This window comes from Perna viridis, chromosome 15, assembly GCF_037379345.1.
Source record: "Perna viridis isolate PV_CMFRI_1.1 ecotype Kerala chromosome 15, ASM3737934v1, whole genome shotgun sequence".
NCBI lineage: Eukaryota > Metazoa > Mollusca > Bivalvia > Mytilida > Mytilidae > Perna > Perna viridis.
The window spans coordinates 21,631,175-21,647,229 of record NC_142459.1 but is presented as its reverse complement, the minus strand read 5'-3'; the positions used below and the strand labels follow the sequence as shown (position 1 = coordinate 21,647,229).

The following is a 16,055-nucleotide window of genomic DNA, read 5'->3' as shown; positions in this document are numbered from 1 at the left end:
TTCACTTTGATTTCACTTTCCTGAGACCCAATATCTGCGGGCATGTCTGATACCTTTTCCGGTTTGACTGAACGTCTATAGCTAGCCTCGCATGCTAAAGTTAGGTATAAAACGCATCAAATATTAGAAAACAAAAGAGCAAGAAAAAATACTGTTTTATATTTATTTGTTTTTGTTAATGTTTATCCAATTTGTTTTTCATTTCAAATCTCTTGACATGTTCAAATTGTCCTACACTTTCCCCTGATGCTCCTATTGGATCTTTTGTTTTGTTACAGCCAGTAAAATTGTTATTCTTTGCACTTCATTGTGTGTGGATCAAGTTAGAAAAGACAAAACAGTTTCATGGAATGTGAATGCTCCGGACAGATTGTGTGATAATCAGTGTCTTGGAATGTGAATGCTCCGGATAGGCTGAGTGACAAACAGTGTCATGGAATGTGAATGCTTCGGACAGGATATGTGACAAACAATGTCATGGAATGTGAATGCCCCGCACAGTATGTTTGACAATCAGTGTCGTGGAATGTGAATGCTCCGGACAGGATGTGTGACACTCAGTGTCATGGAATGTGAATGCTTCGGACAGGATGTGTGACAATCAGTGTCATGGAATGTGAATGCACCGGACAGGATGTGTGACACTCAGTGTAATGGAATGCCAATGCTCCGGACAGAATGTGTGACAATCAGTGTTATGGAATGTAATTGTTTAACAATCAATACAAAAAAAACATTTAAGAGACTGTCCATATACAAACCTGGCAGTCCTATAATATGGGCGGCACACAGTAAATTTTATCCCACAAATTATTATGGCGTCAGGAAGCAAAAGGATTTTTTTCTGTATCAGAAGTGGATGACTCAGAATATTTGTCCAATTAAACTTTCCTAACAAATCAACTACATGTAAAATACGAGCAGATCGGAGAGTTATTTCCCTTAATTGCAAATCTTTAGTGCTTTTATGTAATGAATTTCATTCTTACCATTTTCAGAAAACTACAAAACATCCATACATGAGAAAACAGTAAATAAACTAGTGATCTAAGATGAATGAACATTATTTGAAAACACAATGTGTGCTTCCTATTGCAACTGGTCATATATATATATAAGCTAAGGGAAATTATTTGGATTAAGCGGAAAATCTTTCCATTTCATAAATTGCATTTAATTCAGTATTTTGATAATTCAACCTTCCTTAAAATTTTCCCTATAATAAATTCACAGAAAGACATTAATCCTGTTGTAATGGTTTGCCATTAAAATTTCTGTCAATAACTAACACCTGTATGTCATTTCCTCGATCGGTAGAAATTGTTAAATTACACCAGTAGACAAGAAACACACCGTTTTAGTTTCAAATATAACAAGAATTGATATAGATATGTCTAAGTGAAAAAAAAAAATCAGGATGAAAAATGTATCTAATTTTTGAATTCCGAATACCCGTATATTAGAATTATAACATAGTTCTACCAACAGAACATGCTCTACCCTTAGGTAACTTAATACCCTTATGTCACTCCAAACCCTTGGGTCGTTTCCCTACATCTAGGTAACTCCCTATCCTTACGTCAATCCATACTGTAGACCAATCCTACCCATAGATCACTTCACATGTAGATCATCCTCGCCCCCAAGCATGTAGGCCAATCCCAACCCTTAGAGCACTCTAAACCATTAGACCAATCCCTACTCTTAGATCACTACCGATCTGCACAATCTTTACCCTTGGGTCAACCCCTACTCTTAGATCACTCCCTACCCTAAGATCAATTCCGATCTTAACAATGTAGGACATTCCTTACCCTCAGATCAATCCCTACCATTGGGTCACTTCCTCACCTTTGAATGTCCTGTTCCACATCCGTTTTGTGATTTCAGCGCCATCTGTTATCGACTTTTTGGCGGCTAAAGTCTCGTTCAGAGCGAGAGCGTAAAGTATAATGGCGTCATGGGAGGCACCGATATAACTGTTCACCTGTAAAATAAAAATACGGCTATTTGATATGTACACTAACCTGGTGACCTGACAATATAGAGAGAAAAATCACTCCGATTGGCATTTAGAATAAAAAAAAATGGAAACACATGTACGGCCCTTACTTTGCATAATGATTAACCTTACAGTTTTCTAAGATTCTGAACTTCGACAGTTTTTCGTGCCAAAGAGAAAAAAAATAAAATCGTCTCAACGATTTAAAAATTCGTTTTTTTTTTGGTTTGCGCTCGTTTGTACAATTTTTGTCATAGTCGGGAGCGTTAATGGTTGTATTATCAGCTGGGTTCTGCATACTTATGGCCAGAAAAAGCATCAATATCCATTTGGAATCTTCAGTTTCAGGAGCTTAAAAATAGCATTATGGCAGCTTCATTTGCGTATACTTTGTTAATGCGATCGACAACCAATCAAGTCTCGGAAAATATTCGCTAGTTTCGATGATTAAATATATATCGAAAGCTTTTCCAAGAAAGAGTTGGCCATAACAGTCTGCAGTATGGCGACCAGAGGTTTACGAAAATGACGTAATCAGTATTACCGATAATTTTCGGGTACTTAAAAATTGCGAAACAATAACAAAACAAAGCGAAACGAAAAGAATCGATAAAAAAGATTATCCAGACGAAACGATTCGAAACAAAATAAATCAAAACGAAGTAGAAACAAAAAAAAAACTACACAAATTGAAAAAGAATGAAACGAAACTAAATGAAATAAGAGAATTTTTTAGACGTTTCGCAGTTTATAGGAACCATTTGTTCACCTATGCCGGACAACCCGACCCAAAGATATTTCGGACCATGACAACCCATAATTTCTTACGAATGCCAGACAATTCGGCCGATAGACATTTCAGATCATGGCAATTAGGAAAATGTATAAGGACAATTAAAACCGCATATCATAACAACAAATACCATATTAGAAGGTTATAAGACTAATGTTTCAAATCAAAGCTGTCAAAAATTATCAAAGGTGTATTTAATTATTATTTCTACGGGAGCATTAAAAGATTTTACCTTCCGTATTGTTTTCCTAATGATATACTCTCTGCGGGACAAATTTGTCATTCCGGAAACGGCAAATTTGACATGCTTAAAGAAAAGTGAAAAGGATAAAGGATTTTCGTTTTTGCTGATCATGTAGTACTTTAGTAGCCTAAGATTGATTGATTGATTGATTGATTGATTGATTGATTGATTGATTGATTGTTGGGGTTTAACGCCCGAGCAGCAATATTTCAGATATATTCAGGCGATGAACATGAAATGGATGATAAAACGGACATGAAATGATAATGAAATGAAAAATGGGATGGGACACAAGGATAATGGGTTCGACAAATTTTGATTGCCACTAGAAATCGGGAGAGGTGGGTAGGGTCGGGCAATTTAGCCTCCTGTGGCGGAAACCTATGGTTCCTACTCCGGAAGAATACCACAGTAGGGTTCTTTAACCTGCGAGGAACGTGGCATATTTCCCAACACGTTGCGCCGCTATGGTTTGTGGTCAGGTTTTCCGTATTATAGCCTGACAACCTCAGCATGTAACACGCCAGAGGTACCCAATTCCACCACTTGAGGCACACAATCCAGTTGGTCTGTGGGCAGAGCAGGGGCTAGGGTTATGAGCACTATTTAGCCGCCTTTTACGACAAGCTTGACACTGCTGCAGCCAAATTCTTTTGACACCCGTAACATTCAAGAACCATGAATTTCATTTCCAATTGTACTAAATTAAATATTTAAAAACCGTTCAATTCAATTATTGAATGTAGAACATTTCGGCCAGTGGACTTTTCGGCCTAGGAAATTTAGGCCTTGGACGTTTCGAACAAGAAATTTTGAAAAGGTGGATGTTTCAGCCAAAGTATATTTATTTCTCTCTTTGGATCATTTAGAATAGACGTTTTTTTATTATTTAAAATAAAATAATGGCCAGGGTTGATGCATTATTTGATGATTAAACCCACAATAAAGTGTAATAATCAGTACTGTCCAAACATGATAGTATATATGCACAGTAGTTACTCAAAAATTGAAACCATTTATTGCTCATTATCTAGTAATTTTCCACGAAAGAACTGAACTAAATCATTTCTTTTTAAACTTTGAAAAAAAAATTATATTTTCCATCATGTTGACATTAAGAGTGTTACGAATCCTTTATCTATCAGTCATTTTGTTTTAAATTTCTATTGTAAGTTTGCTCTGAAGTAAAATTGTGTGCAGTTTTAAAGTGAGTAATAAATTTTCTTTATTTGAAATCTAAATTAAAAAACCAAAAACTGAATAAATTTTATCTGCAAAGAATAGCAAATAACACTAATGTTATACATTTTCAGGCGAAACGACCGTTTTCCGAAAAAAAAACGAAAAATCCTAGACTATGCTGAAAAATCCTATAGATTGTAAGGTGCACTAGTTGAAATGTCTGCACTCCCTCTGGAGTTCACCAACAGTAATTATAATCACATTTACATGCGATGCCTACTCTTCGTAAAATAATTACCAAAATTCCTTGAGCAGTTTACACCAAATAAAATCTAAATCGTAGTTGGTATTTCAACATTTAGACCGGCTATCTTAATGAGAGTGCTTGTTTTGTTTTGACCACAAAATTCATAAATTTTTGTCTAGATTAACAAGGTTGCAAGGTTACATCAACCATTTACGCAAAATGCTTTTCTCAACTGTCAATATCGTTACCAAATAAATTGCCGTTTTCCTCTTAGTTGTTATGCAAGAACCGAGAACGTGATGTAAGAAAGGGGAATGGAGCAACGTGTAAAGTTAAGTTATTCTATATGAATAGCGAAGGCTTTTTCGCCACTCGCGAGTATCGCCCGTTTGACAATAGTTTTCAAAGAGGCTGTACATACAGGAATCATGAATCTTGATTTTACGTTGATAGTTTTTGGTCAGTGCCAGTCTTTTTGAACTATTTTAACATTTTATAAAATAAAACAGGAACTACAATGTATCATAAACCTGTAATTAGTTTTATTAATGTATACAATTCCTTTAAAAATTGATAGAATGATGAAAAAAATGTAAGTATGAGCAAGGAGGAATATTTGGAAAAGTCAGAAGATAAATGCTAAATGTGAGATAGTAGTACCAAGGACTCAGAATTCGAAGTAAGTTAGATGGTTAAAATGTGTATTGGTATGGAGAGGAGCCAAATGGGAGTATTTTATATTAGGGTATATCAGAAGCAAACTGAAATTCAACTTTATAGGTATTGATGGTATGAAAAGTTTGGTTGCATGCCCAAAGTTTACGAATATAGCAAAAATCCATGTAAATCTTTTCAAAATGCCTTTCTAGTTCGAAATTTTTACTAAAACCATGCAAACGTCTGGCAAAAATGAGTAGATAATAGCATTTGTTTTGGAACCCATTTCCAAATTCTCTGGATCTGCGCCTGGTAAATAAACTATTATACTCCGATGGGGTGTAAAACATGTAAAGTATCCGAATATGTTGATATGGTATTTGTAATCAATTAGTCTGAAAACCATGTGTCAGAAGCTGACTATGCCCAATCTCACATATGCATATACATGTATAGCCATGGAGTGTTAAGTCCCTCACATATCCTAACTTTTTTTTATCATACTTATATATCATGATTTTAAAAACACCCCTTTCAAATGGAATGCTAGAATTTTTATTGTAATACGTGCACACATGTTTAATTTTGTTGATTAAAGTCTCGGGTAATGGTCGGTACATATTTCATGTTTATTAACGGACGTGTCATTCAATTGTGTACTGTAATACAATACCTCTGATTAATTTTAATAACAGAGTGGCGGATCCAGAGAGTGTTCCAGGATCGGAACCCCGATCTATTAAATCATTCTAAATATATAATATTTTTTAACAGAACTTTCCTCGTTAAATTAATATAATCATTTGTTTCGAACATCTGTTTATATGCATTCAAGACAGAAAAAAAATGAATAAAATTCAATAAAATAACATAATTTTGTGGATAATTCCAAAAAATATAATTATCTAAGACCTTTTGTTCTAATTTTTACTAAAACCAAGACTGAGACTTTTTGTCCTGTGACTTTCTGGCCTACGTTCTTTTCCTTAAGCCATACATCCTAATTATCACTTGTGTGCACTTGTTTGTTTTCGCGTGTGTCAGTTGAGAAAATTGCAACCCTTCAAATCACCTGTTAATTTATACATTTACATTATACTAGATATTTAACTTCCTAATTAGTTTATCAAAGAAGGTACAAACTGTATGAAGGTAATGTCTTGTGTAATGCCAGAGAAATATCACAAGCTCTGTTAAATAACTCATTGCGTAATTTGGTATATAAAGGGCATACAGGTATATGTTTTCGTTTTCTATAAACTTGGTCATAACACATTCATCATAAAAACATATTCTATCTTCGATTGATAAACCTTCGTATCTGTCAGATATAATTTTTATGGGTGCCACATCACATATTCCGGATAATTCACTCGTTCGTCACATTCTCTGATTTTCTACAAGGCGCCTACTGAAATCTGCACAAAAGTTACATTAAATTTTAGATATTCTAAATGTATAATAAAAATGGAAGCTATTTTGTGTGAAAATTATAAATCCCAATGATGTAGCTGCCAAAAAACTCAAACACAACTCAAAAAGGGTTCTGGGCTGAAAACTCCAGTTGTGATTTTTTATTTCGTGCTAAATGGTCAAATAATAGCCAGAACCTCATTCATTTCAAAATTTCACGATCCGCCTTGCATTTTATGTACATTGCACGCTTGGTCCGAGCCCCGTGCAGGTCTGGGTGTCAAAAGAATAAGCCTGCAGCAGCGCTAAGCTTGTCGTAAAAGGCGACTAAATAGTGCTCAGAACCCTAGCCGGGGGCTAGGGCGCTCTGCCCACAGAGCAACTGGGTTGTGTGCCCCAGGTGGTGGAATGGGGTACCCCAGGCGTGTTACAAGCTGGGATTGTCAGGCTATAATACGGAAAACCTGACCGCAAACCATAGTAGTGCACCGTGTTGGGAAAGATGCCACGTTCCTTGCACGTTAAAGAACCCTACTGTGGTATTCGATAGGAGTAGGAACCATAGGGCTCCGCCAAAGGAGGTTAAATTGCATGATCCTACCCACCTCCCCCTATTTCCAGTGGCAATCAAAATTTGTCGACCCCATTATCCTTGTGTCCCATCCCATTTTTCAGTTCATCATCATTTCATAATCATTTTATCATCCACTTCATGTTCATAGCCTGAATATAGCTGAAATATTGCTGCTCGGGCGTTAAACCACAACAAACAAACAAACGCTTGGTCAGACTAAAGGATTTATGATAATTTGTCTATCTGTTTCACTCCCTTGCAACCGTTATCCCCGCTCCAGCCATGCAATTAATGGTGCACATAATTATCAAGTGAGTTAGCAAATAGTGATATAAAGTGACTTCCGGTCATCTATTGGCATGAACTGTTATGGAACTATTTTTGTCTAAGCTTGATCCCAGCCTATTCTTTCTATATGGGACAAAGTTATGTCACCAGCCATTTCATTGCATGTTTGAACTTACCTTCCTTCTGGGTATTACTGGGAAGTGGGAGATTCAGAAATTACGAATAGGGGTGGGGTGATTGACATAAGAAGGGTAGAGCATTCATCAGGTGGTGGGGTAGGAGGCATGAATCAAATTTGAAAATGGGGGGGGGGGGTGTGGGGAGATTTCATGAAATCCTTCCCAAATCGTATGGGGTTTTCCTCCACCCAATCTGGATCTGTCATTGCTCTAATTATTTTGATATTTATTATATAATAGCCAAAACTTTACAAGCATAAGGGGGCTGCATGGCATGGGATGACACACCTGGGGTCTACCTTTGGATCTGCCTTTGCTGGTGTATCCCTGATTATTTCTAGCCTCGAAAGAAAACATACCCAAGGAAAGGTGTGTGGTCAAGCATCAGATTAACTTTCAAGTTTGGAAAAACAACCCAAAATTAAATAAACATCCAACTTTTACTTAACTCAAACTTGGATTTTTTTCCTTCTCTTTGGAAAATGTTTTTCAGTTATGTCTGACGTTAATAGAACATGAATCCAGGCTTTTGTTGTTTTAATCTTATTTTTCTGATGCACTTTAACACTGAAATATTGCTCGGCAAAAAGTGAAGTTATTTTATGTGTACTGAATGATAAAAAAGCATGTCTCTGAAATAATTTATTTCTATGACAAATCTGCACATGATCATTTGTGTATGGAAGCACTTGGACAGTAGCTTTTGAGTATATATGGTAGAATTGAAAGCCAGATTTCATCCAATATGTAACAAATCTCCATTGAAAATAGTGCTAATTATGCTGACCTGATAACAAACATAATGCAAGTCTTTATTATTTCCATTTTAAGTCTGTCATATTCTTTAAATTGAGAGACTTAGACATCATGATATTTTTTTAATTTACAGTATACTTGTAAGAAAATAGTAATATATTCAGGGGTGGATCTAGGATTTTAGAAGGGGGAGAAGGGAGGGGGTGTTTATAGAACTAAATGCAGATCGAAGTGAGGAAAGACAATTTTTTTTTGTGGTACAATTTGTGAAAAATTATGATTTCTTGCACAATTCCCCGCCCATTTCAGGAGGTGTATGCGTGACATGCCTGTCATTTGATCTATGCCTGATAATGTTACGCTTAAACATGTATACAGTTTAGCAAAAAGTTCATGATGCTGATTGCCATATACAAACCAGATGATAGCCCCAAATTAAAATGTACCATGTGCAGCTGAGATACTCTGAATATTTTTCGGCAACCAATAGGTCTATATACTGCAGTTTGACTAAAGTATGAACTAATTGTTATATCATACTTTCCCAATGTAGTCACATTCTTAATTTAAAAAATGAGATAATCGATACATTATTACATGGACTGGTATATAAATCTAAGATAGCACACAAATAAAAATCTTAATATATAAAAGATGAATATAATGAAAATGACATGTCAAAATATGTATCGCATGCAGTATCAACCAGAGACTCCTATATCACCCAAGGGCCACCAGCCAAAGGGGTGATATAGGTCGAGGGTTGATACCATATGTGATACAGATTTTGACATATACAGTATATAATGTATATATCTACTGTAATGTTACACATGCATTGGTTTTTTTCAATTTTTCTCCTTTTTTTCTTCTTTAGGTGTATAACATGGATTTAAAGTAGTTTCCTGCGTTTTCCACATAATAAATACTGAAATGAAAAAAACTTGAAAATCAACTTGAAATCTGATGTATTATAAAGCTGATACAGATAGTTAACTGTAAAACTCGGTAGTTTCCATTCATCTCTGACTTGTTTGTCAAAACAGTTGTTCTATTTAATGATTTGATATTTTGTTGTCTGAAGTATTGCTTTTTCACTGTAAGCATACTGAATTTCACATGTACAATTCGTATGGACGATAAACACATAAAAGTGAGGCAAAACTAATACAGCAACTTTGAAGCTATTTTGTTTCATAACCAGCCTTAGTGTAGATACTAGAAAATATGTCTGTTGGAACGTAGTGGGTTAGCCTTGTCAATGTAATATAGAATACAGTGTGTCATGTTATTTCTTTATTTTTAATCGAATGGTAATTAGCCTCGTGATTTTATTATTTTTTGTACAGAGAGCTATATTACTGTGGATTCCCTATTTCTTTGTTATTTAGTCAACATACTATCTTATACTATACTTTCATGTGTGATAAAAGAGAAAATATTTTTGCAGGATTATCAAAAGAATATGCAGTAAACAGCTCATATAAATTACATGGAGATACAAAGAATATGCTATGCAGCAGTTGGTGATCTTTTCAGACCAGATTATTTTACAAGACATGGCCTGTTGAAAGATACACTAGTGAATTTCATTTGTTATTGATGCCTCATACTTTGTAAAAGAGAGAGAAAAAACTTGTATGTGTGGTGATTGTTATACTTTTTGATACGCTATTCCAATTGGTTTGTTGTAGATATATGGCAAGCTGTTGTGAAATTTATTCCCCGTTTATTGATATCAATAAATTAGTTTTTGATATCACAATTCATTTATTGATATTAATAAATAAATTATTGACATTTAGGATTATTTATTGATATCAAAAAATGCCAATTCATTGAAATCAATAAATATTACATATTTATTAACATGTTGATAATTAATTATTGATATCAATACATTGTTCAATTTATTTATATGTTAATAAATATTTATTAACTTATTATTATATCATTTATTGATATCAATAAATATCTGAATTAATAAAGTGTTGATGAAGAGGGCGTCACATAGGTGCTTTATTCGTGATCAGAAAAGTGTTTGTAATTCTTATCATTTACAAGGTTAGCAAGCGCTTTCAACAATGGTGTCTAGTGCAGGAACATTAGCCATGCACCTACAACTCTATTATAATAACATACAAATGGCCAAAATAAACAATTATTATTGACCATTTGTTTATCTTTAATCAACCTACTATACAGAGTAAGCCGACTCTGTTTGGGACAATTGTACTGTACAAGATCCCAACTAACAAGGAAGTGTTCAAATAGAGGTGACACGTGTTATATCTATTCATAGACAAACTACATCACTCCGAAAGTTATACTTAGAACTTGGTCTTGAAAAGCGGAAATCGGAAGAGAATTGGAAGATTTACTTGTATTTGTTTTCAAAATGGTGTTTCCAACTTTGCCAGATCGCGTCAAGGAATAGAATGCGTTGCAACATTTATTGCAAACAAAGCCATCTTTAGACAGTGTGCTACATGATACTTGTACAAGCCAGTTTGTACATTTGAAAGTCTACGAGCATATCTCAAGTCTCTTAATCTTTTATGGCAGTCAACGCAAACGTAAATCATAACGAAGCAGATTTAAAAAAAAAATAAAAATGATATAAAGTTAATTCAAGCCACTTAAAATTTGCATAAATGCGGACAATGACACGGTTAAGACAAGTCCATGCACGTGCATGCAAGCATGTGGACAGGAGGCTAAAACAAAATCTACATCTGATTCAATAACAGAGTAATGATATATATAAGAACATATATTTGATAATAACCCCTATTAAAGTAAAGCATGAAGTAAATGTAACAAAAAGCTCTACGACATTCACGTACGTATCTACTCCATGTGTTTTAAGGTGTAATTAGGTTTCACGGGTAGACAGGTGTATTGTGATGTGCTAGTATGTTAGGTCACATAGCTTTTATACCTTGGTCATATAACTATTTTCGTGTTTTCAGAAGGAAACCTCTTCTGGCAAAATATATACAAATATATTTCTTATTCATTCTTGTTCATAAAAAAAATTCAAGTTTTGTGGCATTCGTCCACGAGAAAATATTAGAACTTCAATGTATTTATTTTCAATTGCAAATTTTCATAATTAATAGCGCATTTATTCAACAAAATCTGTCACATGTATATGATGCCCAACATACATGAAATGTACCGTTATAGATTTTTACGTGGCATTGATCATGACATTTTTTGATTTTAGAAAAAAAATATAACAAAAATAAATAAATATATATAAATATATTGTGGGGGGATATAATTGTTCTTTAAGTTGTATTATTAGATTAATTGAGACCTAACATATTTCGTTGGAAACTAATCGGGTCGTAAATTTTGAAGAAGAGAAAAAAAACAGCAACAAAACCCAAGCCGTGTCGTGCCCTTATAGTGAATGACTTTCTCAAGGGAATGGGACTCTCCGACCATAATTATATGATTTATTTTAACACTAAAAATCATCATTATATATACTATTAATAAATTAAATATGGATGGTCACCCCTTTGCGTGTCGTAGAAGTAAACTGTTTCAATTTCATACTGAATAATTTAGCAGAATACACACATAGACTCGTTTGGTAACGAAATATAGTGTATATAACGGTATATTACATAAACAGTAATACTTCTGTTCGAAGAAATAATACACATTAAATAATTGGTTTGTTTCAATTTCTTGTAAAATATTTTTGTAATTGTTATTCTTTTTTTCAAAACTCATGATACGGTTTAATGGATTTTTTTTAAATAGTATAAGTTTTAAAGATACAATCAAGTCGTGATATTTTAAAAAAAGATGGGTAATATTTCATCAAAATTATCTCTCCTTTGCTTAATGCAACAAAATTACCTCCCTTAATTAAAACAAATTTATCTAAAGAAATCAAATGTTATTTGTAATTATGAAATTATAGAAAAAATGGATTTTTAGAATGATTAATAGAGCTTATCAGATTTCCCATGGGAAGAGTCCACAGTTCCCATGGGAACAAAAGTTCTTATGGGAAAGTGAATCATCCCATGGGAAACAAGTTCCCATAGAAAAACTACACTTTCCATGGGAAATGTGTGATTTTATCATAGGAACTCAAGATTTTCCTACTGGAAAAGTAATTTTCCCATGGGAAATCTGACATGAATCCTCAATAACGTTTTCTTGATAGTTTTTTTTCATCTCTGCATGTCATGTATGCTTAGGCTACTAAAAATTCTACTACGCTTTTCTTTAAGCATGTCAAATTTGCCGTTTCCGGAATGGCAAATTTGTCCCGCAGAGAGTTAATATGATTGAGGAAGGCATTGACCTGAAGTGCAAGCGAAGCATAGAGGACTAATTTTCTTTTTGATAAAGTATACATGTACTTCATGCCATTCGCCATTATTCTGTTGGTTATTTTTATCAGTTGGAATCGGATATTCCATATATCTATAACCTTATCGGTCAAACAGTTCGGAGTTCGACTTAGAATGCAGGAATTCGTCACGATCTCTTCAACCGGAAGTTGCTTTTTGAAAATGTCCGAGTAGTTCCGATCAAATAGCATTGGCGTCTTTCAAACAGGAATAAGCTGTCATATTGGTTGTCATGGAAGTGGTCAAAGATCTTTGAAATATGAAATTACATTTTAAGACATTTAAATTAAGCAACTAATACTACGTGAAAATAAGTTTTCAAAACCGTCGTTTTGTAGTACATGTATATGGGACCTGACATTTCAAATCTATAGGGATCAACACACTTACACCAAAGCTATTGTCTGGAAACTAGAAAATATTTGTTTTGACCCACTTTGATCCTTACAACAATAAAGTGTAAGTATTTGTAAGAATCAGGCAAAATGGGAAAAATCACAAACATAGATGTCAAAACCCCACCGATCTGACAATAATATATCACTCAATGGCGCTTTCTTTGTTTGAAAAGACCATTATTTGATCTCTGCATCATTGGATTTGCTCTGGAACCTTTCAATAGAATCTTAGAAAAATGAGGTTTTTTGACAGTTATCTGTCCTCGAAATGTTCATTTTCAGTGCATTTCAATGAAATTACATGTAACTCAATGGTCAAGATGATATAGAAAATCTTGTCTGTTTTCCTTGATTCTGATGGTGCAAATAGTCATATATCACTATCAAAATAATGGATTTTTTATACCATATTTCACGTACTGCCTGATTCTTACAAGGACTGACAAAAAGGGTAAGTGCTTGGTCGGTTGTACATTATACCTCTCCTTCCCCAAATGGGGAATTAATGTTGTTTTTCATCGCCCTTCTCTTCACTTCCATTGAGAACTTTTTGTACTCTCTACTCGTAGATTTTCGTAAAGTGACAGTCAGTACAGCCTCGTAAGCTTTTTTCGCCAGTCGATTCCGTTCTTCTTCGCCCGACCGGTACCACGGCCGTTCGATTTCATCTTTACTGTAACGAAAAACGACAAGTTTTACTCTTATTACCAAAATGGACTTTTACCACACGATAAGAAATAAGCGGGTCTATATATCTTGAAATGAAAAGATTCGTAACGCGCAACTAGATACACCGACATATACCGAGCCCTAAACAGATGGGACGGATATGGGAACAAAAGTAAGCTTGAAACAGTACGGGATTTTATTCTGATTAAGTAGTGCTCAAGCTAAATATCATGCAAAATGTGATTCTCGATTGGAAAGCCTACATATTTTTATTTTTGATATTTTGTTTCAAAATTTATTGTAAACAGGAAGTAACATGTTGCTTTTCATATCACCCCTGGTCATAGGAGACATAAATTTTAAATAATGTAGTATATGAATCAAAATTAATTAAGGGAAATAACTCTATGAATGATAATAAAATACAATGGAAACTACTGTAAAATTAATGTACTAAATTTCGCGGTTTACTTATGTTCGCTATTTTCGCGGTGGACAGAAATCCGTGAAAAATTGTATCTGATTCAGCGGAATTGATTTCTAACACTATATAACACTAATCATTTTTTTAAACCGCGAAAGTTGATATTCGCGTACATGTTCACTTGACTGATTCCGCGAAAATAAGCAATCGCAAAAATCAATACGTTTACAGTATTGAAATTTCAATGTTAATCATCTCATAAGAACAGACAGATTGGAATGAATGATGACACTTTTCATTATACATTTGTATAGACCCAGGGAAAAAGAAAAATGCATGCCTTTTTTAGGCTGTATTAATACATGTATTACAGAATTTGCATAATTCGAACAAAGACTGCTACTTAAAAGTTAGACAATGAATAAGATTTTTGGCCAGAATGGAAGTAGTCAAATCAGATTTATAAAATACAGTCGAACTTCTCTCGCTCGAACTCGGATGGCTCGAACACCCGGGATTTCTCGAACACAATTCAAAGTACCAAAATTTTCTCCTATATATAATCAATATAAATAACCATGGATTTCTCGAACACTCGACAATTTCTAACGATAAAGTCAAACTCGGACTGGCACCGAAAAAATCCGGAAATATACGAACTTCTATTTCTCGAACTCCCGATAACTCGAACACATTTCCATGGTCCCTTGGAGTTCGAGCTACCGAGGTTTGACTGTACTACACAGACAGACAAACGGACATCCTAAGTGTGATACACTTTTGTCTAATCCGTTGTGCTTTGAGCAATAAAAACTTGACATTTGGTGAAAGTGATTTTGAAAAAAGATATTATGCATTTTTTAGACTATTATAACTAGAGGACTGAAGGTCTATTTCTTTTGATGTACACTTAAGCTTTCTTTTCAATTATTATAAATTCCAGATTTCCGGTTTTCAAGTTATGGGACTTCATTCGTAAAAAGAAGTTTCCATGTAATAGCACAATAAAATGAAAACGCTCTCAGCGATTTTCACGAAACTTTGTAGTTTTATTTTTATTTATATTTATGTTTGCTTATATGTTTTTTAGTTGCGGTACTTTATTCATATACAAAAATGATTTCAGACGTTATCTAGGTGTTAATAAAATCCCGTAACTCGTGATCGTAAAATCTAAAGTTTACAAAACTCCGAAGGAAGCCTGTATACATCAATATGAATTAGAAATTCGTCAAAATTTAGTGGGCATTTTTGCAAGGGACATTTTTTTTTCAGTTTCAGAGCGATAACAGAAAATCATCCCATTTTTGTATGAATAATGTCTCGTAACTCAAAAAAAAAAAAAAAAAAAAAATCGAAAGGGAACTCATATCAACAGAACGTACAAATTAAGTAAAGTTTCACAAAAAAAAAAGTCGGTGGATATATTTTCAGTCTAATCAAAATTTTCCACTCCCATTTTTATTGTTTCGCCGGAGCACATAAAAATATAAAAACCACAAGGTCTAATTTTAATTAGACTGATGTATTTTTGGTTTATTGTTTCATCAGTTGAAAGTTTCTCTGTGAGGGAGCACTACATTTGCGAACTTCTTGTAATTAATGACTGTGTCATTTGCGAACTTTTTTATCCTACGTTTGCGAAAATTTTGTATTACATTTGCGAACCATTTGTAAAATTAACATTTACGAACCAAATGAAATATGCTATTATATTTTGTAGAGACTTTATATACACTGTAAAAAATTATATAATAGTTCAGATATGTGGTGTGATCTGTTTTTAATTTCGCTATACTACGCAGACTCCTTGTAGTATAACTTTATATATTGATATATTTTGCACTAAG

General features: G+C 34.0%; 1 protein-coding gene across 2 annotated transcripts in view; it reads right to left on the bottom strand.

The window, feature by feature from the left end:
• Positions 1 to 16,055, bottom strand: part of LOC148597455 (atrial natriuretic peptide receptor 1-like) — a 37,460-nt gene that overhangs the window by 17,547 nt on the left and 3,858 nt on the right. For both annotated transcript variants that reach the window (XR_015918938.1, XM_088563112.1), the window contains exons 4-5: positions 13,593 to 13,785; positions 1,852 to 1,987 (exon numbers count right to left, since the gene is read on the bottom strand). Coding sequence is in view for 1 of the 2 variants with exons in the window: in XM_088563112.1 (XP_088419238.1) it covers positions 1,852 to 1,987; positions 13,593 to 13,785 (329 nt within the window). In the remaining variant the exon portion in view is untranslated. The remainder of the gene's footprint in view (positions 1 to 1,851; positions 1,988 to 13,592; positions 13,786 to 16,055) is intronic.